Source organism: Pelophylax lessonae (genome assembly GCF_965119305.1).
Source record: "Pelophylax lessonae genome assembly, chromosome: 7".
In the NCBI taxonomy this organism is placed as follows: Eukaryota; Metazoa; Chordata; class Amphibia; order Anura; family Ranidae; genus Pelophylax; species Pelophylax lessonae.
The window spans coordinates 47,500,469-47,526,495 of record NC_138774.1 but is presented as its reverse complement, the minus strand read 5'-3'; the positions used below and the strand labels follow the sequence as shown (position 1 = coordinate 47,526,495).

General features: G+C 45.7%; 1 protein-coding gene across 1 annotated transcript in view; it reads left to right on the top strand.

The window, feature by feature from the left end:
- The window catches only part of LOC309560455 (uncharacterized protein), a gene marked incomplete at both ends in the record, with an annotated part of 203,085 nt that extends 177,571 nt beyond the window's left edge, over positions 1-25,514 (top strand). The window contains 3 exons of the mRNA XM_082264089.1: positions 4,686-4,778; positions 10,688-10,882; positions 25,237-25,514. Coding sequence (XP_082120215.1) covers positions 4,686-4,778; positions 10,688-10,882; positions 25,237-25,514 — 566 coding nt within the window. The remainder of the gene's footprint in view (positions 1-4,685; positions 4,779-10,687; positions 10,883-25,236) is intronic.
- Positions 25,515-26,027: the final 513 nt, after the last annotated feature.

Genomic DNA, 26,027 nt, shown 5'->3' with positions numbered 1-26,027 from the left:
GAACAAGCAGCCACGTACGCAGCAACATCAGTGCGGAGAGATGGCCACTAGAACAGGCGGGAAATAGCCCAGGACATCTTGTTCTTACCAGAATGGCCGGCAGTCTTGGAATTGTGGTATGGGTGCAGCAGTCTGATGCACAACCCCTCAGGTACAAAACATTTGCCAGCAGGTCTCTCAGTGGGAGCAACAGGTTAGGCAGCCAAGATCTGTTCCCCAAGAGGAGAGGTTAAGTTGGTGGCAGCCAGGATATGATCTGAAGGTATGACCGGTGTCGGCACGGAACCCTCCCTAGACAACTCAGAATACTGGAGAGACAAGGCATCAGCTTCAACATTCTTGGAGCTGGGCAAATAAGAGACCACATAGTTAAAACGAGACAAGAATAAGGCCCATCTGGCCCGATGGGGTGTGAGCCTCTTGGCCTCCGAGAGATACGTCAGGTTCTTATGATCAGTGAGAATGAGAACTGGAACCACAAAACCTTTGAGCAAGTGTCTCCACTCCTTGAGGGCCAGGATAATGGCCAAGAGCTCTCTGTCTCCAATCTCGTAGTTGCATTCAGCTGGAGACAGCTTCCTGGAGTAGAACCCACAAGGAAGTAAGGGTCCATAAGGTGTCCAACGCTAAGACAGGAGGGTGCCTACTCCCGTCTCAGAGGCGTCCACCTCTAGGACAAAGGGCAAACCAGGATTGGGATTAGACAGAATGGGAGCTTTGTGGGGATCGCTGCCCCTCTTGGTCAGGTCTGAGATAGGTTTGGCCAAAGAGGAAAAGTTGCTGATAAATTTCCGATAGTAGTTGGCAAACCCAAGGAAACACTGAATGGAACGGAGACCACTAGGGCAAGGCCACTGTAGAACAGCCGAAACATTCTGAGGGTCCATAGAGAACCCCTCAGCAGAAATGATGTAGCCCAAGAAGGCAATCTGAGACAGGTGGAATTCACATTTCTCAAGCTTACAGAAATGCCCATTCTCGCGTAACCGTTGCAGCACCCACCTGACATCCAGGTAGTGTTATTCAATAGAGTCCGAGTAAATCAAGATGTCGTCCAAACAGACTACCACGCATTGCTGCAACATAGCACCAAAGACATCATTGATGAACTCCTGGAAGACAGAGGGCGCATTGCACAAGCCAAAGGGCATTACTAAATATTCGTAATGACCGGTTCTGGTATTAAACACAGTCTTCCACTCATTGTCCTCCTTGATCCTTACAAGGTTATATGCGGCCCTTAGGTCAAGCTTGGTAAAGACCGTTGCTCCCTCTAGGCAGTCGAGCAATTCAGTAATCAACAGAATCGGGTATGCATTCTGGACCGTGATGCGATTGAGACCCCTATAATCAATGCAAGGTCTCAACTCACCCCATTCTTCTTTACGAAGAAAAATCTGGCACCCGCTGGAGAAGTGGACTTGCGAATGTGCCCTTGGGCAAGTGTATCCACCACGCACCCTTCCATGGCCTTATTCTCGGCAAACGAGAGAGGATAAACCTTGCCACGAGGGGACTGGCACCAGGTTGCAAGTTTATGGCACAATCGTACAGACGATGAGGAGGAAGAGTACCAGCACGCACCTTGTCAAATACATCTTGATACTTATGATATTCAGTAGGCAATACAGAATCTGAGGTGGTACAAAGTACCTTAACAGGGCCATGGATAAAACAACACCACACTGTGGAGACCAAGAGAGGATCTCAACCGAATCAAAGCCAATCAAAGGTCGGATTATGCTTCTGAATCCAAGGGTACCCTAAAACAACAGAGTAGATTGGGGACAATATAACATGGAAACGGGCTGACTCCCTGTGAACAGCCCCTATAGCCATGTCAACTGGAACAGTCTTATGGGTAACCTTTGTCGGTTGCAGGGGTCTGCCATCAATCGCCTCAATGACCAGTGGTGCAACATGGGGCTGCAAGGGTATGGAATTCGCAGCAGAATACGTACTGTAAATGAACTAATCACCAGCATGGGAGTCTACCAACGCCTGGGTAACCACCAAGTCTGCTGCCCAGGAGAGGACAACTGTTATCAGCGGTTTATCTTTACGGGAAACCGGGGATGAGGAAATTCCATCTAAGATCTGCCCCCGACAGGATCTTAAAGATCTGCCCCAGACAGGATCTTAGGTGCGAGCGTTTCCCGGAGGGGTAGGACAAGATTTCAGGAAATGTCCACCAAGGCCGCAATACAGACACCGGCCTTCCCTCCCTCCTAAAGGCCCGCTTAGCCTCAGAAAGGCGAGTGAACCCTAGCTGCATGGGTTCACAGCCAGACGCACCATCCCCAGGATGCGTGGGAGGTGAGGGAGGAATGGGTGGGAAAGAAAGGGTAGGAGCCAATCTGGTAGCGATGGAGCCAATCTGGTAACGATGGTCTCTCCCTGAGCCTGGTATCAATCAAAATCAGGAAGGAAATAAGAACCTCAAGCTCATCAGGGAGATCCTTGGACACAATCTCGTCCTTTAATGCATCGGAGAGACCATGAGAGAAGACCGCCACCAGAGCCTCATTATTCCAGCCCACCTCTGCTGCTAGGGTACGAAATTCGATGGCATACTCAGCAAAGGTTCGAATACCCTGTTGAATGGACAGAAGCAGCAGAAGCAGAGCGAGCAGGCACATCGAATACCCTACAAAAGGAGGCAACAAAACTCGGGTAATCGAGAATCACGGAATTATCGCTCTCCCATAAAGACTTCGCCCAGGCCAAGGCCTTGTCCAAGAGCAACGAGATTAGGAAGCCCACCTTGGACCTGTCAGTGGAAATGCCTCAGGAACCATCTCAATATAAATGCCCACTTGGTTTAGGAAGCCACGACACTGACTCAGGAGCAGCAACAGGAGCAACAGCGGGTGCAACAACAGGAGGAACCACCAGCCTAGCAGCACCAGGAGCAAGGTTGCTGTGCGTGCAAGCAATGTCTGCAATGTCTGCAATGCCTTAGCGAACTGACCCAAAAGGTGATCTTGTTGAAGGCTCCTGGGTAACCAGCATAGGAAGCGTAGGAGCACCCGCATCGTCAGGATTCATGGCTCTTGCATACTGTCAGGGTGCCATGAAACTAGACCACATGAAGATGCAAGTAAAATAAAGCGATTTATTTATGCAACAATAATAATCACACAGCAAGAGAGAAGAGCAAAATCAAGAACAGCCGGGGTCAAGTTCGGAAGCGGGTAGTCATCCAAGCCGGGATCGAGTCCAGGAACAGGTAGTCATCCAAGCCGAGATAGCGTCCAGAAGCAGGTAGTCTGCCGAAGCCGGGTCATCGTCTGATGTAGGGTCGTCTGCCAATGTGGAATCAAGTGCCAGGAAGGTTGTCTGCCAAGCCAAGTCATGCACAGAGAAACCACAGAGACCAGAGGACTGCTAGCAGTGATGCACCTTGGAGCACAAATGCCAGGGCAAGGTCTGAAAGCCATCAGGTGATATATATATATATAGTCAGGTGTGCAACATCATCACTGAGCTATGCCCAGGCAGCAGACAAGTGATGATGCAAACAGTTTATAAGAGACAGCAGTCTGCACATGTCCAAGATGGCTGCCCACAGGAAGGCAAGGTAAGACCTTGACACTACTATCTTCAAAAAAGATCCAGCAATACCAGCCTCCATACTTATGACACTTTAAGACAGGGGTGCTCAACCCAGAGCCCTCTGATGTGGCCTGTGACCTCAAACCAGAAAAGCGCATGCCCATGGTCAGAAATCCTTTGATCACAATCTGGGCTTACCGACCCACCATTCCAGAGCATCAGAGTGTATTGAGCCGGCAGCAGAGAAAGCAAGCGACCGCGGAGGGAGCAGGAGCTGCATAAGCCAATGCTTCTTCTGTAGCACTGCCTCCTGTTCCAAGCGGAATGATACCAAATGCACTATGCCTGGGACCTTTCTAGAAAGTGATTCCAACAGAAGCTGGAAGAGGAAAAGAAGGTCAGTTTACTGTACTAAACAACACATACAGTACAATTTGCAGTGGACATATTAGCTCCTATAAAAGTTAACAACTATTAGGCTACTTTCACATTAGTCCTTGCTTGGCTGCAGAGCAGTGCCGCAGCGAGGACATGACGGAGCCACGGCGTAATACTGAATAGACTAATGGCATGATAAGTGTGCCATGAACACGGGACATTATGCGCATGTGCCTACGACGTCATAGAAGTGGACAGAGATGGATTGCAAGTAAACTTACCAGGTTAGAAGAGATCTAGAGGCAGCAATTTGTAGAGCATGTTTTAATTATTTAACTTGGGGAAATTGCTCAGGGAGAGTTTACTTCCACTTTAATAACGCACAACTCCTCTAATATCTTCAATTCTTTGGATGTGTTTAGCATGTCTAGAGCTTGAAGAGGTTAAACAAGGTAATGGCGGCAGTAGTGAGCTTTTTTGGAGAAGGGAACTGGACAGCTGTAGAGCCACATAATCACGACACGTTAGAATCAGGGATCTTCAAACTATAGCCCTCCAGCTGTTGCGGAACAACACATCCTATGAGGCATTATAAAACTCTGACATTAACAGACAAGACAAGGCATGATGGGAATTGTAGTTCCTGAATAACTGGAGGGCCATAGTTTTGAGACCCCTTGCATTAGATGTACATTAAGTATACATTTAGTGATAAATTAATAAGTTGGAATCTCCTTTTATCATTGTTACAGATGACAGTGCTTTGCCAAGATTTAAACCTTCATTGATTCTTCTGTTATTTGCTATGGTTCCACTTCCAATAGATGCAGCATCCCTTGTCCCACGTAAGTTCATTTTTAATTAACTAACATTGCAATCAAATGTGTTAATTTTATTTGGTACTTATCTTGTTCATAGTCTCTATTCTGCATGGGAGAAAAATACATTCCTAATGTATGTGGAACCCCCTTCTCTGCTGGCATCAGTTTGCTTTCCTTTTAAATACACTTTATTCTTTTAAGTAGACATTTCCTGAAAAAAACATGGAGGCTTCTGCTGTTACTTTTTAGAATTGAAAATGTTAGCTGGCTTTCATGCAGATTCTAGGTCTTCACTACTTCGGGTCACTAGCCTGGAACAAGTATTCAGATCAGAAGTTCTGACTTACAACCCAATCCCAGATGATGCTCTCGAGCCCCCCATCCCTCCCTAAAGGCCTCCATACAGTGTGTTTGCCTTTTCCAGTGAATATTTACCTTTTCTGGATTTCTTGGTGCCAGTCAGGTGGCACATGGGGTTCTCTTCCTCCTCGACTCTTCTCTGGTGCTGGTTGGTCTTCAGTTGTGCAGTAACAGAATGACACTGGTACTGCTTTTTTTTATTTAGCTTTGCTGAGTCCACAGTGCCATGGTGAGGCTCCCTCAGGGGTCAGGTTCTTGAACTGTACAATTAGAAGAAGGCAACCGCACACCAACTTGAGAGTGATAGTAAATGATAAAAACCTTTTATTGAAAATCCATAAAATCCAAAACGACAAACCAGGGACAGGAGGGCAAAAAACAGTTGACGCATTTCACGAAACTATGTTCGCTTAGTCATAACCAGGTTCTTGAACTGCACTTGCTTGATGTCCTCAGTCCTTGGAAAAGGTGGGTATTGTAATCTGACTCAAAAAGAATTGAAGCCAATGCATGTTAATGTTAATAAAACCTTATTAAATTATTATCTTGAAATTTCAGAAGTCTTGATTGAAGCAAATCTTTGGAAAGCATAAAAGAAAAGGGACTTTAAACCTGATCTCCACATTTAATGACCCTTTAAATAGTTTGTTTGAGGCAAACCTGCCAAGCTAGCCGGCAGATGTGCTTGATGGCTGCACTGTATTAACTGTATCTAATTTCAGCTACATACAGTATATAGCGCTGTGTTCTGGCAGTGGGATGGAAACTTGCCGTCTTACTTCTGGAACAATATAGAGTCAGGCTGAGCGCAACGCTACATCTCAACTTTGCATCTATGAATGAATATAAAGATTCCTCTGATTGGCTGAGGCGGAGATCATGACATCATCTTACCTGGCTCTCCACCTTAGCCAGTCAGAGGAAGGTTTGTAATCATTCATAGAATACAAATCTAAAAACAATAAAAAGCCTTACACCAGTAGGGTGTTTGGCTCCCAGTACTACACCCTCCCTGTATTGACCATAACAAACCAAAAGTCCATGTGTGACATAATTATGGCCTCAAATTATAAATATAAATACAGCAATCAATAAATAATGTGAACTACTGAGTGGGTAGCCAACACCTAGACACACAACTACTACACACTAGGAGGAGTGCTGCTGTAATCAGGGAGAGGAAAGTCCACATGTGAAGACAAAAGCAAGGGAAGGGAGAGAACAGCACAGACCTCTGGTGTAGTAAAAAAAAAATCAAAAGCTTGATTAAAAACGACATATTATAAACTCTCAAAATAAAATGTTTAAAAAGCGCAATTAGTCCACAAGAAAGAGCCCACTTAACATAAAACACAGTCACAAGGAAAGGACGGATGAGCAGGCACGGTGTCCGGATCACTGTGTGACCAGCTGATAGGTGAAGAGTTGGGCTGGATGCCAGAAATCTCTGCTCCTGCTTGGCTCGCTCAATCCCAGGGACAGCACTCAGTGGATGGTGGTCTCCTGTAAAATTGGGGTCATAGGATGTGTTTTGAAGACTCATCCTCTTCTTTAGCACAAGAAGCTGAGGCTGAATAAGAGGGGGAATCCTTGAAATGCATCCTGCGACCCCACTTTTACCACCGTCCGCTGAGTGCTGTCCCTGGGATTGAGCAAGCCAAGCAGGAGCAGAGATTTCTGGCATCCAGCCCAACTCTTCACCTGTCAGCTGGCCACACAGTGATCTGAACTTTGTTGCTGCACATCTGCCCATTCCTTGTGACTGTGTTGTGTGTTGAGTGGGCTCTTTCTCATGGACTATATGAGCTCTTTCACATTTTATTTTGTTAGTATATAATATGTTGTTTAATAAAGCTTTTTGTTCTTTCTTCTACTATGAGTGGAGCACATCTGTTAATGCAGGTCCAGCTTGGCTCAAACAAACTATTTGAAGGAACGTGGAGTTAGGCTTGAAATGTAGCATTCAGGACATGTAAATAACAAAATATATCAATTTATTAACAGACCAGATAAAATTCACAAATACTTTGTACATCAATCCTAAAAACTGAGTATATACAAGGAATATCAATACAGACCATCATATCATAAGTAGTATGCCTTAGACAGATATTCATATCTAGGCACCCATGTCAAAGCATTTCCTGACTAAATTTCTGCTTCTTCAGGACTGAGTTTTAGTGTAGTTATTAAAGTGGTTGTCTCCTGCCTCTCAGACGGACATATGCCCTACCGCCCTGTAGACTGCTGACATCTCCTATAACTTCAGATGGGAGTTGTGCAGCACTCTGGGCGATGATTTGGGCGATCTTGGTGGGTCCGTATCAGTCCATGTTTATATGGTTTGAGGGTGCTGGACTCGACACCCCTTTTGCCTTGGTCCCCTCGTTAGCCCTTTTGGGTTTACTTGTGGTACCTTTTTCAGGGTGACTTCCTTGGGCTAGCCATGGCACCGAATGGGAGTCTCTGAGTCTACAGCTTCATTTTTAAAATTTCCTGTAACGTGTCCACCTGGGATGTTTAAAAGAGGTCTTTGAAAAAGCTATCTTGCGAAACGCGTCAGTCCCATCCCCACTTGGTTGTGACGGAAAACAGTTACATGTATGATGTATTATAAACCATGCTAGATGCAGACTTTTGTCAGTCTGTACTTTTTTCATGTGTATTTTTTCTGTTTTTATTGATCATTAATAAAATGGATGCTATTTTTTCAAAAAAGTGTTGTTTAATCTGAATTTAGACTCACCATATTAGTGACCCTCCTTATCATCCCATTAACCTTTTATTGGTGTGGTTGGGGTTCCCCCACTGGTTGTGGCTTGGACCTCATCACACCCATATTTTATTAATTAAAGTGGTTGTAAAGTCAGAAGGTTTTTTTATCTTAATGCATTGTATGCATTAAGATAAAAAACCTTCTGTGTGCAGCAGCCGCCCTTCAGCACCCCCTAGTACTTACCTGAGCTCCATTCACTTTCTGCGATTTCCAGGAGTACCTAGGCTGTCCGGGACTCTCCTCCTGATTGGCTGAGACACAGCAGGGGTGCCATTGGCTCCTGCTGATGTCAATCAAAGTCAGTTATCCAATAAGGAGAGAGAGGGGAGGGACCGGGGTGGGGCTCCATGTATGAATGGACACAGGGTGCTGTGACTCAGCTTGGGTGCCCCATAGCAAGCTGCATGCTGTGGGGACACTCAACAGGAGGGATGGGGCCAGGAGAGCCATAGAAGGACCTGAAAGGAGGAGGATCTGGGCTGCCTTGTGCAAAACTACTGCACAGAGGAGGTAAGTATACCATGTTTGTTATTTTAGTAGAAAAAAAAAGGAGACTTTAAAGTCACTTTAAGATATTGGCTACTAAAAAATATCCATCCGAAATAGACATATACAATATAATAAATACACAAATGATCATCAAAAACATTCAAACATTCATTGTCATGTTTTAGGAATCAAAGCTGATAGTATACTCAGAAAAAGTATTTACTTTCACCCAAATGTTCAGTACTGTCTCCCAAAGTGCAGAAGTTACAGATATACATTGATAAAATAGAAGAGGTTGCCCTTTAAAGATGACACCAACAGGGGGCTGCCCAAATCTGGGCAATAAGCCTTTGAAGGGAGGGGGGCTTTTATAAAACACAGAGTTAGGGAGAACATAGTTCCAGGAATAAAATAATGGATATATCCCAAAACATCCACTCCCAGGGCTAATTATGGAAGGATAGAATCATACCAAATGTGTAGCCCACAAAGAAAGGTTAAAGTGGTTGTAAAGGCAGAAGGTTTTTAATCTTAATGCATTCTATGCATTAAGATAAAATACCTTCTGTGTGCAGCAGCCACCCTCAGCCCCCCTAATACTTACCTGAGCCCCATCTAGTTCCAGCCATGTTGCAGGAGTGTCTCGACTGCCCAGGACTCCCCTCCTCATTGGCTGAGACTGCTGTAATTCAAAGTCAGTCAGCCAGTCAGGAGAAAGAGGGGAAGGGGCCTGGTCACAGTGTCTGAATGGACACAGGGAGCTGTGGCTCGGCTCAGGTGCCCCCATAGCAAGCTGCTTGCTGCGGGGGCACTTATCAGAAGGGAGGGGCCAGGAACACCAAAGAGGGACCCGAGAAGAGGATCGGGGCTGCTCAGTGCAAAACCATTACACAGAGCAAATAAGTATAACGTTTTGTTATTTTTAGCTAAAAAAAAAACGAGATTTTACAATCACTTTAGGGTGTTAAGGACACAGATGCAATGATTTCAGCTGCTCAAGTGAAAGAGAAAACTATGGGAGTAAACCATGTCTCACCACATTTTTAAAGTCTTCCTCAATGTTCACCCATGCCACTCGAAGAACTAAGCACATGGAAGCTGCACCTCTCACCAAAGACTGCCCCTTGCCTACCACCAAGGTCACAGGCACCGACCCCTCAGACAAAGGAGAAGAGATGGCTGAGGGCAACATGCCATTTTATTTAAAGACCACCAGCCCATTGTTACGGGGAACATTAAAAACACAGCAGAATGCTGCCCTTAGCTGTATTGCCCTTTCTCTTAGTTCTGAGGTTGATTGCCATTCTTGTGTATACTCAGAAATGTCATACGATTGATGTGTTTGTGAGTTTTATCTGGTTTAGTAAAAGTTTGTATTAGTAACATTTTTTAATTTTTAATTTTTTATTTATTTTTTTCATATTTCCTCAGTGCTACATTTAAAGTCCCTTTTTTTTCCTAGATGCGTTCCTTACTTTGTGGGAGACATATTGTTTGTCAGCAGTTAAGGAATTGAAATAATTTTACATTTATGCTATTTCGCTCTTTTCCTTGGTGTATGGAAGCAAATATTCCTTGCTACATGAGATTCATAATATTTTTGGGGCAGATAAACCTATTCTGCTTCAGGGGGCCTTATTGGATAGAGCAAAGAAAGATTTAAAGGACCCTTAAGCCTCGTACACACGCAACGAATTTCCGCCGACCGGTTGTCCGTCTTTTGTCCAGAGTGCGTCTGTTGGTTGGAATGTGCTCTAGACTGCACACAAATTTTCCCGTATTACAGAATTCTACTTCAGAAGTGATGTCATGTGTTGGATTGCTTTCTATGTGTTCTTTCATCTCTGAGCATGCCTAGTCTTGCTCATAAGATTTTTCCCCATCGAAATCTGTACTAATGAGACGAAAATCGGACATGTTTTGACGGAGGACAAAAATTTTAATGCCTGCACACCAGGATTTTGTCAGCCGAAAAGTCGGAGTCGGCTGTCGAAAGCACCATACTAACAATTCGAAAATCGGCAGATCAGTCGTCGGACGAAATTTCCCGGCTGAATTTCTTATCGTGTGTACGGGCTTTAAAGTTTTTTGTCAGCTCCAGTCCCTGTTTTGGAGATTAGCCCTGCCGCCAAGACACACAGCGATGGGAAATCCTTCCAACAAGGAAATAGACAACAATTGTTGCTCAACAGAATCTTTAACCATTCCCAGTCTATCCAAAACTTGGTTGGAGTTCTATTTTAGTACTTTTGTCCTGTGTGTTTGTTTTCATCTGCCCTCCAGTTCACATTTTGCTCTTGTCTTTTAGAGAATCACCAAGTGAAGTTTGAGATCTCTCAACTAAATTGTACCCTCGAGATGGACAACAAGTATTCTCAATGCTATGGCCGTTGTGGTAAAAGCGAAAAACAAAGTAATCGAAGTCTGGTGGGAGATTTTTGTGAGCAGCAGCAGAAGGACATAAATGCAAATCTGCAGTCTTTAGGACATGGAAATAGCTCAGGTTAGTAATGGAACATGCTGGATATACACATTCATTTTTTATTTTCGTTTAACCAGGAGGCTGAACAAAAAAAAAACTGATAGATCCTAGCGTCAACGCAATTGATGTGTGATTCAAGGATTTCCCCGGCTGTGCTATAGTATTCTGACAGCGGGGACTCACCTTGCCAGAATACACAGATCAGCGCTTGCAGCCATTGGCTGTGAGCAGTGATCAAATGCTGATTTTCCAGCATGACCATTCAACAGAAGCCAGTCATTAGACCAGATTATCGATCATGTATACCATGCTTAAGTGATATGCAAAGATAAAATTGTAAATAAATATAGCCTGTGGCTCGTCATAATTAGCCACAGACCATCTTAAAATGAATTTAACCTGTTCCTGGCTCTTTACCCTTTGGCCAATATACATCTCATATGAGTTTTGTAAATGTATTACAAGTGATATATACAGTACATGGAGGTGGAAAGGTTAAAGTATAACTAAAGGAAAAACTTGTTTTAGTTTTGGATAGTGTGTCAGGTTTGTTTTGCTGTTTGAGATTCACTCTCTCTATTTGTCCTATTTACAGTTATCACTGAGAGTGAAATTAAATAAAAAAGATCTAATTTTGAGTTGTCACCAGAACAGGAGCAAATGGAAAGTTTTCTAATAGGGGCACTATTTCTGATGACCCTGGTGCCAACCTGGGATTCCCCGCACTTTGAAGGGAATTCCTCTCACTTCCTGTTTTGGCAATGGGGCAGGAAGTGAAGGGAAATCTCCCCAATGGGACACAGATAGCAAAAACAAAATTGCCATGGGTTATAACTAGGGTTGAGCGGACACCTAGATGTCCGTGTTCGACGGGTTCGGCCGAACTATAAAAAAAAGTCCGGGTCCGTGTCCCGGACTTTTACCGAACTTTTCCCGGACACCGAACCCCATTGAAGTCAATGGGGACCCGAACTTTAAGGCACTAAAATGGCTCTAAAACACCAAAGGAAAGGGCTAGAGTGCTGCAAATGGCAGCAAAACGTAATTAAGAGCATGGCAAGTGCTCTGCAAACAAATGTGGATAGGGAAATAACTTAAAACAACAAAAAAAAACAGAAAAATAAAACAATGTTCTTCTTCATCTCTGAAGGACGAGGCCCATATGGAGTAGGAGGGAGGTTGAGGTGGTGGTGGATGTGGCGGTGACATAGGCGTGCGCACAGGGTGTGCTGGGTGTGCCTGGGCACACCCTAATCACCTAGGGCACATAGCATTGCCAGTGAGGAGATGGGAAAGATCTCCCTGGGACCTGCTCTGCTCTATTTCTCCTTGCCTACAGGTACATGGCCCCGATACATTACTCTCCCTGCTGGCAAACACATGCATGTGTATTTCAACTTTGGGGTGCACACCTTAATGCAATAGGCTGCGCACACCTATGGGCGGTGTAGGTGGAAGCGGCGGTGGAGGAGGACCAGGGCCGGATTAACAGCATCATGGGCTTGGTGCTGAGGATTTTGAAGGGCCTTAAGGGCCGTGCCTTGCCATGCACCCAGAGGAGGAAGGGTGCAGCCATGCATGCCTAATTCAACATGGGATGCTGTCTCTGAAGCCCATAAACACATCCATGCATCGCCAACTGTCCCTCCTTGTCCGGCCTTCACGCTGTGTGGGGAGGTTCTGAGGGTGCTGCCTGGGGAAGCGAGCATAGAAGCCAGACTTCTGTGTTTACAAGTGACAGAAGAGCGGTAACAGTGAATATGGCCAACCCGGGGCCTATATAAAAGGTAGGGGCCTGGAGCTGCAGCTCCAATAGACCCTACATTAATCTGGCCCTGAGGAGGAGGACGAGGTAGCCAACACTGCTTCTTTTCACAAATTTTAAATGAGGGTACACCCCAAAAGAGTGAGAAAGAGCAAAAATGGAACAATGGGTGGGTAAGGTCGGTATCCATTGCTATTCTGCATAAGGTACGGAAAAGTCCCGTGGGATCCATGCCTGGTTCATTTTAATGAACGTGAGCTTGTCCACATTGTCTCTGGACAGGCGGCTGCGCTTGTCTGTTATAACGCCCCCAGCCGTGCTAAATACCCGTTCAGATAATACACTGGCTGCAGGGCACGCCAGCACCTCCAAGGCGTAAAGGGCAAGCTCAGGCCATGTGCCCAATTTGGAGACCCAGAAGTTGAAGGGGGCAGACCCGTCATTCACTACATGTAGGCGTGTGCACACATACTGCTCCACCATGTTGGTAAAATGCTGCCTCCTGCTAAGACGTTCCATCTGAGCTGCTGGTGCTGCTGTTTGTTGTGGCGTGCTGACAAAGCTTTTCCACATTTCGGCCATGCTAACCCTGCCTTCTGAGGTGCTGGCGGTGCCCTGGTTGCGTTGGCGACCTCCTCCTCCTCCTCCTCTGCCTTGTGCTTCCACTGTGGCCCCGCTGTCAGATGGGAATGCCAGCAGCATGGCGTCTACCAGCGTGCGCTTGTACTCGCGCATCTTGCGATCGCGCTCCAGTGAGTGAATTAAGGATGGTACGTTGTCCTTGTAACGGGGATCCAGCAGCGTGGCCACCCAGTAATCAGCACAAGTTAGAATGTGGGCAACTCGGCGGTCGTTGTGGAGACACTGCAGCATGTAATCGCTCATGTGTGCCAGGCTGCCCAGAGGCAACGAAAGGCTGTCCTCTGTGGGAGGTGTATGGTCCGTGTCCTCTGTATCCCCCCAGCCACGCACCAGTGATGGCCATGAGCTGGCCTGGGTGCCACCCTGCTGTGAACATGGTTCCATCTCCTCCTCCAGCTCCTCCTCCTCCTCATCCTCCTCATCCTCCAGAACTGTGCCCCTGCTGGACAATTGCGTCCCTGGCGTTTGCGTGTGCAGGAACCCACCCTCGGAGCCCCTTGCGAATGACTGCCCTGAAAGCCTTGGAAATGTTACCTCTTCATCCTCCTCCTCCTCCTCATCCTGTGCCACATCCTCTTCCATCATCGCCCGAATTGTTTTTTCAAGGAGGCATAGAAGTGGGATAGTTAAGCTGAGAACGGCGTCATTGCCACTGGCCATGTTGGTGGAGTACTCAAAACAGCGCAACAAGGCACACAGGTCTCGCATGGAGGCCCAGTTATTGGTGGTGAAGTGGTGCTGTTCCGCAGAGCGACTCACGCGTGCGTGCTGCAGCTGAAACTCCACTATGGCCTGCTGCTGCTCGCACAGTCTTTCCAGCATGTGCAAGGTGGAGTTCCACCTTGTGGGCACGTCACATATGAGGCGGTGAGCGGGAAGGCCGAAGTTACGCTGCAGCGCTGCCAGGCGAGCAGCAGCAGGGTGAGAACGCCGAAAGTGCGCACAAACGGCCCGCACTTTCTGCAGCAGCTCTGACATATCGGGGTAGTTTTTAAGGAACCTCTGCACCACCAAATTCAGCACATGCGCCAGGCAAGGGATGTGCGTCAAACCGGCTAGGCCCAGAGCTGCTATGAGATTTCGCCCGTTATCGCACACCACCAGGCCGGGCTTGAGGCTCGCTGGCAGCAACCACTCATTTGTCTGCTGTTCCATGCTCCTCCACAACTCCTGCGCGGTGTGTGGTTTGTCCCCCAAACAGGCAAGTTGTAAAACTGCCTGCTGTCGTTTACCCCTGGCCGTGCTGAAGTTGGTGGTGAAGGTGTTACGCTGTCCGGATGAGGAGGCGGTAGAGGATGAGGAAGCGGAGTAGGAGGAGTTAGGAACAGGAGGCAAACTGAAGCGCCCTGCAATCCTCGGTGGTGGAAGGACATGCGCCAAATTGCTATCCGCCTCAGGCCCATCCGCCACTGCATTTACCCAGTGTGCCGTTAGGGAGATATAACGCCCCTGACCGTGCTTACTGGTCCACGTATCCGTAGTTAGGTGGACCTTGGCACAGATGGCGTTGCGCAGTGCACACCTGATTTTTTCCCCCACTTGGTTGTGCAGGGAAGGGATGGCTTGCCTGGAAAAGTAGTGGCGGCTGGGCACGACGTACTGTGGGACAGCCACCGACATAAGGTTTTTAAAACTGTGCGTCTCCACCAGACGGAATGACAGCATTTCAAAGGCCAATAATTTTGAAATGCTGGCATTCAGGGCCAGGGATCGCGGGTGGGTAGGGGGGTACTTCCTCTTCCTCTCAAGTGTTTGGGAGATGGAAAGCTGAACGCTTCCACGGGACATTGTGGAGATGGTTGTTGGTGACCCAGGTGGTGGTGTTGCTGACAGATCGTCTGTTTGCGGGGTGGCAGGTGCCGGTATCACTACAGATGTGGCTGGAGCGGCCGAGACTGCAGCAGAAGAGGAAGCAGGATGAGCCAGAGACGTTTCTTGGTTTTGAAGGTGTGTACTCCACTGCAGCTCGTGCTTTGCACTTAGATGCCTGATCATGCAGGTTGTGCTCAGGTTGAGAAGGTTCATGCCTCGCTTCAAGCTCTGATTGCACAGGGTGCAAACCACTCGTGTCCTGTCATCAGCACATTTTCTAAAGAACTTCCACGCTAGAGAACTCCTTTGAGCTGACTTTGGTGCGCTCGTTCCCTTGCTGCGTTGGGCAGTAGCGGGCGTAGTGTCTAGGGCACGGCCGCTCCGCTTCTGCACCCTGCTCCCTCTTCTGCTGTGCTGGTGGCTCTGTGCGACCACCGCCTCTTCCTCCAAACTACTCAGTTCACCTGCATGACGTTCATTCCATGTGGGGTCGAGGACCTCATCGTCCTCCACATCATCTTCCACCCAGTCTTCACCCCTGCCCTCCTTGTCGGTCTCCACAATGCTGAACGCCGCAGCAGTTGGCACCTGCGTTTCGTCATCATCGGAGACGTGCTGCGATGATCCTTGCATGTACTCATCTTGAGGAATAAGTGGTTGGGCATCGCTGCACTCAATCTCTTCCACTTCTGGGGCAGGGCTAGGTGGATGGCCCTGGGAAACCCTGCTGACAGAGTCCTCAAAAAGAATAAGAGACTGCTGTATGGCTTGGGGCTCAGACTGCTGGCCTGATTTGCAAGGGGGTGAGGTGAAAGACGGTTGGACATTGGCTGCAGGTGCCAACTCTGACCTTTCTGCAGTAGACTGGGTGGGAGACAATGTGAAGGAACTGGAGGCACTGTCAGCAGCAAACCAATCTACTATCGCCTCAACTTGTTCTGGCCTCATCACTTCTAGGGGCGTTTGATGCCCTACCAAATACTGATGCAGGTTCTGTCGCCTACTCACACTTGAGGAAGGTGTTTCACTTGTGCGTGTAGCTGGCACAGATCGACCATGTCCTCTCCTTGCAACAGGAGCTCTACCAGCAGCACCACGACCCAGGCCACGGCCCTTATTTGACGGTCTCCTCATATTTCTGTAATTTAAGATCTTGCCCTAGAAAGGTTTTTATTGAATAGCGGAATAGAAAATATGATCCAAAAAAAGTGTATGTATATCACACGTACACAACCACACTAGGCCCCAATTACTATTGTTTGTACCCCTAAAAGGCTAGATGAGGAGTAGGGGGAGTATGGAACAGGCAGCACCCTCAAACCTTCAGAAGTATGAGATGAACCCCAACAACTTGGAAAGGTGGATCTCTCTCACACGTACCGACACAGACTATCCCGCAATTCAATTGATCCTCAAAGGTTTTTATTGAATAGCGGAATAGGAAATATGATCAAAAAAAGTGTATGTATCTCGCACGTACACAACCACACTAGGCCCCAATTACTATTGTTTGTACCCCTAAAAGGCTAGATGAGGAGTAGGGGGGGTATGGAACAGGCAGCACCCTCAAACCTTCAGAAGTATGAGATGAACCCCAACAACTTGGAAAGGTGGATCTCTCTCACACGTACCGACACAGACTATCCCGCAATTCAATTGATCCCCAAAGGTTTTTATTGAATAGCGGAATAGGAAATATGATCAAAAAAAGTGTATGTATCTCACACGTACAGAAACACACTAGGCCCCAATTACTATTGTTTGTACACCTAAAAGGATGGATGAGGAGGAGGAGGAGTATGGAACAGGCAGCACCCTCAAAGCTTCAGAAGTATGAGATGAACCCCAAAAACTTGGAAAGGTGGATCTCACACGTACCGACACAGACTATCCCGCAATTTAATTGATCCCCAAAGGTTTTTATTGAATAGCGGAATAGGAAATATGATCAAAAAATGTGTATGTATCTCACACGTACAGAAGCACACTAGGCCCCAATTACTATTGTTTGTACACCTAAAAGGATGGATGAGGAGGAGGAGGAGTATGGAACAGGCAGCACCCTCAAAGCTTCAGAAGTATGAGATGAACCCCAAAAACTTGGAAAGGTGGATCTCACACGTACCGACACAGACTATCCCGCAATTTAATTGATCCCCAAAGGTTTTTATTGAATAGCGGAATAGGAAATATGATCAAAAAAAGTGTATGTATCTCGCACGTACACAACCACACTAGGCCCCAATTACTATTGTTTGTACCCCTAAAAGGCTAGATGAGGAGTAGGGGGGGTATGGAACAGGCAGCACCCTCAAACCTTCAGAAGTATGAGATGAACCCCAACAACTTGGAAAGGTGGATCTCTCTCACACGTACCGACACAGACTATCCCGCAATTCAATTGATCCCCAAAGGTTTTTATTGAATAGCGGAATAGGAAATATGATCAAAAAAAGTGTATGTATCTCACACGTACAGAAACACACTAGGCCCCAATTACTATTGTTTGTACACCTAAAAGGATGGATGAGGAGGAGGAGGAGTATGGAACAGGCAGCACCCTCAAAGCTTCAGAAGTATGAGATGAACCCCAAAAACTTGGAAAGGTGGATCTCACACGTACCGACACAGACTATCCCGCAATTTAATTGATCCCCAAAGGTTTTTATTGAATAGCGGAATAGGAAATATGATCAAAAAATGTGTATGTATCTCACACGTACAGAAGCACACTAGGCCCCAATTACTATTGTTTGTACACCTAAAAGGATGGATGAGGAGGAGGAGGAGTATGGAACAGGCAGCACCCTCAAAGCTTCAGAAGTATGAGATGAACCCCAAAAACTTGGAAAGGTGGATCTCACACGTACCGACACAGACTATTCCGCAATTTAATTGATCCCCAAAGGTTTTTATTGAATAGCGGAATAGGAAATATGATCAAAAAATGTGTATGTATCTCACACGTACAGAAGCACACTAGGCCCCAATTACTATTGTTTGTACACCTAAAAGGATGGATGAGGAGGAGGAGGAGTATGGAACAGGCAGCACCCTCAAAGCTTCAGAAGTATGAGATGAACCCCAAAAACTTGGAAAGGTGGATCTCACACGTACCGACACAGACTATCCCGCAATTTAATTGATCCCCAAAGGTTTTTATTGAATAGCGGAATAGGAAATATGATCAAAAAATGTGTATGTATCTCACACGTACAGAAGCACACTAGGCCCCAATTACTATTGTTTGTACACCTAAAAGGATGGATGAGGAGGAGGAGGAGTATGGAACAGGCAGCACCCTCAAAGCTTCAGAAGTATGAGATGAACCCCAAAAACTTGGAAAGGTGGATCTCACACGTACCGACACAGACTATTCCGCAATTTAATTGATCCCCAAAGGTTTTTATTGAATAGCGGAATAGGAAATATGATCAAAAAATGTGTATGTATCTCACACGTACAGAAGCACACTAGGCCCCAATTACTATTGTTTGTACACCTAAAAGGATGGATGAGGAGGAGGAGGAGTATGGAACAGGCAGCACCCTCAAAGCTTCAGAAGTATGAGATGAACCCCAAAAACTTGGAAAGGTGGATCTCACACGTACCGACACAGACTATCCCGCAATTTAATTGATCCCCAAAGGTTTTTATTGAATAGCGGAATAGGAAATATGATCAAAAAAAGTGTATGTATCTCGCACGTACAGAAACACACTAGGCCCCAATTACTATTGTTTGTACACCTAAAAGGATGGATGAGGAGGAGGAGGAGTATGGAACAGGCAGCACCCTCAAAGCTTCAGAAGTATGAGATGAACCCCAAAAACTTGGAAAGGTGGATCTCACACGTACCGACACAGACTATTCCGCAATTTAATTGATCCCCAAAGGTTTTTATTGAATAGCGGAATAGGAAATATGATCAAAAAATGTGTATGTATCTCACACGTACAGAAGCACACTAGGCCCCAATTACTATTGTTTGTACACCTAAAAGGATGGATGAGGAGGAGGAGGAGTATGGAACAGGCAGCACCCTCAAAGCTTCAGAAGTATGAGATGAACCCCAAAAACTTGGAAAGGTGGATCTCACACGTACCGACACAGACTATTCCGCAATTTAATTGATCCCCAAAGGTTTTTATTGAATAGCGGAATAGGAAATATGATCAAAAAATGTGTATGTATCTCACACGTACAGAAGCACACTAGGCCCCAATTACTATTGTTTGTACACCTAAAAGGATGGATGAGGAGGAGGAGGAGTATGGAACAGGCAGCACCCTCAAAGCTTCAGAAGTATGAGATGAACCCCAAAAACTTGGAAAGGTGGATCTCACACGTACCGACACAGACTATCCCGCAATTTAATTGATCCCCAAAGGTTTTTATTGAATAGCGGAATAGGAAATATGATCAAAAAAAGTGTATGTATCTCGCACGTACACAACCACACTAGGCCCCAATTACTATTGTTTGTACCCCTAAAAGGCTAGATGAGGAGTAGGGGGGGTATGGAACAGGCAGCACCCTCAAACCTTCAGAAGTATGAGATGAACCCCAACAACTTGGAAAGGTGGATCTCTCTCACACGTACCGACACAGACTATCCCGCAATTCAATTGATCCTCAAAGGTTTTTATTGAATAGCGGAATAGGAAATATGATCAAAAAAAGTGTATGTATCTCGCACGTACACAACCACACTAGGCCCCAATTACTATTGTTTGTACCCCTAAAAGGCTAGATGAGGAGTAGGGGGGGTATGGAACAGGCAGCACCCTCAAACCTTCAGAAGTATGAGATGAACCCCAACAACTTGGAAAGGTGGATCTCTCTCACACGTACCGACACAGACTATCCCGCAATTCAATTGATCCTCAAAGGTTTTTATTGAATAGCGGAATAGGAAATATGATCAAAAAAAGTGTATGTATCTCGCACGTACACAACCACACTAGGCCCCAATTACTATTGTTTGTACCCCTAAAAGGCTAGATGAGGAGTAGGGGGGGTATGGAACAGGCAGCACCCTCAAACCTTCAGAAGTATGAGATGAACCCCAACAACTTGGAAAGGTGGATCTCTCTCACACGTACCAACACAGACTATCCCCCAATTTAACTGATCCCCAAAGGTTTTTGATTAAATAGCGGAATAGAAAATATGATCCCAAAAAAGTGTATGTATATCACACGTACACAACCACACTAGGCCCCAATTACTATTGTTTGTACCCCTAAAAGGCTAGGAGTAGGGGGAGTATGGAACAGGCAGCACCCTCAAACCTTCAGAAGTATGAGATGAACCCCAACAACTTGGAAAGGTGGATCTCTCTCACACGTACCAACACAGACTATCCCCCAATTTAACTGATCCCCAGAGGTTTTTGATTAAATAGCGGAATAGAAAATATGATCCCAAAAAAGTGTATGTATATCACACGTACACAACCACACTAGGCCCCAATTACTATTTTTTGTACCCCTAAAAGGCTAGGAGTAGGGGGAGTATGGAACAGGCAGCACCCTCAAACCTTCAGAAGTATGAGATGAACCCCAACAACTTGGAAAGGTGGATCTCTCTCACACGTACCAACACAGACTATCCCCCAATTTAACTGATCCCCAAAGGTTTTTGATTAAATAGCGGAATAGAAAATATGATCCCAAAAAAGTGTATGTATATCACACGTACACAACCACACTAGGCCCCAATTACTATTGTTTGTACCCCTAAAAGGCTAGGAGTAGGGGGAGTATGGAACAGGCAGCACCCTCAAACCTTCAGAAGTATGAGATGAACCCCAACAACTTGGAAAGGTGGATCTCTCTCACACGTACCAACACAGACTATCCCCCAATTTAACTGATCCCCAAAGGTTTTTGATTAAATAGCGGAATAGAAAATATGATCCCAAAAAAGTGTATGTATATCACACGTACACAACCACACTAGGCCCCAATTACTATTGTTTGTACCCCTAAAAGGCTAGGAGTAGGGGGAGTATGGAACAGGCAGCACCCTCAAACCTTCAGAAGTATGAGATGAACCCCAACAACTTGGAAAGGTGGATCTCTCTCACACGTACCAACACAGACTATCCCCCAATTTAACTGATCCCCAGAGGTTTTTGATTAAATAGCGGAATAGAAAATATGATCCCAAAAAAGTGTATGTATATCACACGTACACAACCACACTAGGCCCCAATTACTATTGTTTGTACCCCTAAAAGGCTAGGAGTAGGGGGAGTATGGAACAGGCAGCACCCTCAAACCTTCAGAAGTATGAGATGAACCCCAACAACTTGGAAAGGTGGATCTCTCTCACACGTACCAACACAGACTATCCCCCAATTTAACTGATCCCCAAAGGTTTTTGATTAAATAGCGGAATAGAAAATATGATCCCAAAAAAGTGTATGTATATCACACGTACACAACCACACTAGGCCCCAATTACTATTGTTTGTACCCCTAAAAGGCTAGGAGTAGGGGGAGTATGGAACAGGCAGCACCCTCAAACCTTCAGAAGTATGAGATGAACCCCAACAACTTGGAAAGGTGGATCTCTCTCACACGTACCAACACAGACTATCCCCCAATTTAACTGATCCCCAGAGGTTTTTGATTAAATAGCGGAATAGAAAATATGATCCCAAAAAAGTGTATGTATATCACACGTACACAACCACACTAGGCCCCAATTACTATTGTTTGTACCCCTAAAAGGCTAGGAGTAGGGGGAGTATGGAACAGGCAGCACCCTCAAACCTTCAGAAGTATGAGATGAACCCCAACAACTTGGAAAGGTGGATCTCTCTCACACGTACCAACACAGACTATCCCCCAATTTAACTGATCCCCAGAGGTTTTTGATTAAATAGCGGAATAGAAAATATGATCCCAAAAAAGTGTATGTATATCACACGTACACAACCACACTAGGCCCCAATTACTATTGTTTGTACCCCTAAAAGGCTAGGAGTAGGGGGGAGTATGGAACAGGCAGCACCCTCAAACCTTCAGAAGTATGAGATGAACCCCAACAACTTGGAAAGGTGGATCTCTCTCACACGTACCAACACAGACTATCCCCCAATTTAACTGATCCCCAAAGGTTTTTGATTAAATAGCGGAATAGAAAATATGATCCCAAAAAAGTGTATGTATATCACACGTACACAACCACACTAGGCCCCAATTACTATTGTTTGTACCCCTAAAAGGCTAGATGAGGAGTAGGGGGAGTATGGAACAGGCAGCACCCTCAAACCTTCAGTATGAGATTGTGTTCACTGTACCCCACAAAGATTGAGTTCACTGCACCCCACAATGATTGTGTTCACTGCACCCCACAAAGATTGTGTTCACTGCACCTCACAAAGATTGTGTTCACTGTACCCCCCAAAGATTTTGTTCACTGCACCCCACAAAGATTCTGTTCACTGTACCCCACAAAGATTGTGTTCACTGCACCCCAAAAAGATTGTGTTCACTGCACCCCAAAAAGGATGTTGTTCACTGCACCCCAAAAAGGATGTTGTTCACTCCACCCCAAAAAGATTGTGTTCACTGCACCCCACAAAGATTGTGTTCACTGCACCCCAAAAAGATTGTGTTCACTGCACCCCAAAAATGATTTTGTTCACTGCACCCCAAAAAGGATTTTGTTCACTGCACCCCAAAAAGGATGTTGTTCACTCCACCCCAAAAAGATTGTGTTCACTGCACCCCAAAAAGATTGTGTTCACTGCACCCCACAAAGGATTTTGTTCACTGCACCCCAAAAAGATTGTGTTCACTGCACCCCAAAAAGGATGTTGTTCACTGCACCCCAAAAAGGATTTTGTTCACTGCACCCCAAAAAGATTGTGTTCACTGCAGCCCACAAAGGATTTTGTTCACTGCACCCCACAAAGATTGTGTTCACTGCACACCAAAAAGGATTGTGTTCACTGCACCCCAAAAAGATTTTGTTCACTGCACCCCAAAAAGATTGTGTTCACTGCAGCCCAAAAAGATTGTGTTCACTGCAGCCCAAAAAGATTGTGTTCACTGCAGCCCAAAAAGATTGTGTTCACTGCAGCCCAAAAAGATTGTGTTCACTGCAGCCCACACACAGAAAAATGGATGTGGATCACTGACACCTGCCTATCTCCAATCCCACACCACACAGCAATATCGATTGTAGTTTGTAGAACACAGTTTCCCTAAAATTCAGCAGACTCTGTCCCTAACAGGATTGAGAAGAGATCGTAGATCAGGATTGAGTGCAGATTCACCCCACCCCCCACACAGCAATATCGATTGTAGTTTGTAGAACACAGTTTCCCTAAAATTCAGCAGACTCTGTCCCTAACAGGATTGAGAAGAGATCGTAGATCAGGATTGAGTGCAGATTCACCCCACCCCCCACACAGCAATATCGATTGTAGTTTGTAGAACACAGTTTCCCTAAAATTCAGCAGACTCTGTCCCTAACAGGATTGAGAAGAGATCGTAGATCAGGATTGAGTGCAGATTCACCCCACCCCCCACACAGCAATATCGATTGTAGTTTGTAGAAGACACTGACCCTATATAATTCAGCAGACTCTATCCCTAAAATGCCTACAACTCGCCCTGCCTAAACACTCCGACCTGTCCCTCAATTCTATCCGGACACAAATGGTTTTTTCCTGCCTATCTTTCCCTAATCAGCAGCCAGCACGTTGATGTGTGCTCTCTGTCCCTGAATCTAAGCAGCATAATGACGCCGCTGCGGCTGCCTCGAACTTATAAAGACTTGGTCACATGCTTCAGACGGCCAATCACAGCTACTGAGACATTTGCAGGCATGGCTGGGATGGCTTAAGGCACACCAGTTAAACGATTGTTGATTGGCTGTTGAAAGCCCGCCATGAAAAGAGCGCCAAAGCATGCAAAACCCGGAAATAAAACGACCGAACACGGATTTTTACCCGAACATACAGTAAAGTGTCCGTGTCCGTGTTCGGGTACAAAAAATCCAATTATTCGGTACGAACACGAATAATACAGTCCGTGTTCGCTCAACACTAGTTATAACCCTTCCTTACTCCAAAGTGAAAAAAAGTTTTGTCTGTAGTTCTACTTCAATGCAGTGGATACTGCATTGTTGACAGCTTTATATACAGTACATAGTTGAAACATATATATGTAAATTTCCTTACCTGCCAAAAAGACCTGCAATTCTGTGCAGCCAGTTTTCTAATCCAGACAGTCCTGCTACACATTATAGTCAGGCCCTGACCATTTACTTTTCTCAGATGCAGTAAAAGAAATAGAGCTTAGTCCATCACGCGATTGGATAGTGAAGGAACATCAGATCACTGAAGAGGCAATCTCTGTGCTTTTTCCCCTCCAATCAGTAAGCTCCATATGTCACAGCTGAACATAAAAAAAACTGACAGCTCTGTTCGGAGCCACTGTGCTAACTATGCCATGCGATCTCCCTGCTGTTCTATTGTGTTCTGACTGGGGGAAAGCCCCCCCTCCAGAAGACTCCAGTCAGTGCTCTCAGCCTCAGCCATCAGGAGATGATCGGCAGACCTTTTTTGGTCATGCCCCTTTGACAGAAGCTGGCCTGAACATCCGGCTTCTGTCGGACCGGCTGCAGTACACACATGTCGAATGTCGGACAATTTCAATTAAACTGGCAGATGCCGCCCGACATTTGGCCCGTGTGTACTGGGCTTAAGTACCTGACTTTAACCTGGAATTACTCTTGTGCAATCCCTGTATAGTGGAGCTCAGACTAGGAGAGGAGTAAGCAATACAAGGAGGCAATAGGTTGTGCTGCAGTACTAAAGTGCGAACAAAAACCATGCTGATAGGGGGAGAGAAAAGAGTAACAGAGAGATGAGCTCATCAATGTGCTGCTCCTCTTTCACTCTCTAGTCACAGGCTGTGAGAGGAACAAGATCCATGTAAAGTGTTACTTATCTATAGCAGAGAAAAATCCGATGTTTTTTTCTGCCAGACAAGTCTGTGCTGTGTAGTGGAGCTGTGTAAATCTTAGGAATGGATGGATAGAAATCCAAACACTTTGGCAAGTAAAATTGCTCCAATATACTGTGTGTAGGTTGCAGTTAATTTGTGTGTTTAGCTATTTGCCTGGAATTCAGATTTACTGTGTAGCATTGCTAAATATCTGAATTATGCTGCTAAAGCTGCCATTCTTCAGAAATACCAACAATCCAGATCTCTACAAATTGACAGGCTCAAAATTCAGATTTTTGCTGACTATTCCATCAAAGTTTCAACGAAAATGAAAGCTTTTCAACATGTCTGCATGGGACTTTTTCAGCAAAACGTGAAATTCACTCTGGCCTTTCCTGCCATTCTTTCCCTCAAAACACCTAATGGTGACCAGCTAACCTTTCAAGATCCTTCAGAAGCCTGAAGCCTACCTACGCACCCTACATTCAGGAAGCCAACCAATCCCCTCCTCCAGGCCATCTAAGGTTCCTCGCCCCCTCACCAACTCCACCCATCTAGACAACCCCAACCTATTCTGGGAAGCAGGTAAAGCCTATCTCCGGGGAAGGGTAATTTCCTTTGCAGCATCATACAAGAAACATGCTGGCAGGCAGCTAAGCGTGCCCTTGATACATGGACAGATACACTGGAGCTGACCAAACGAGCACACATGGAGGCTACACTTCACAAATATGGCAACAAGGCAGGCAAGCTCCTTGCAAGACTCTGTAAAGACTGCAATCATCCTACATATATTACTTCTCTAAGAAATAGTTCAGGCCCTATCAAAAACACCCCAAGGGAGGTCAATGAAATAATGCAGCAATTTTACTCCTCTCTATAAGCTTCTGACCCCATCAAAAAGAGCAATGCCCAAAATGTTCTAGATAAAATACATCTACCATTGATCTCCTCTCAACTAGAACTCACCTATATC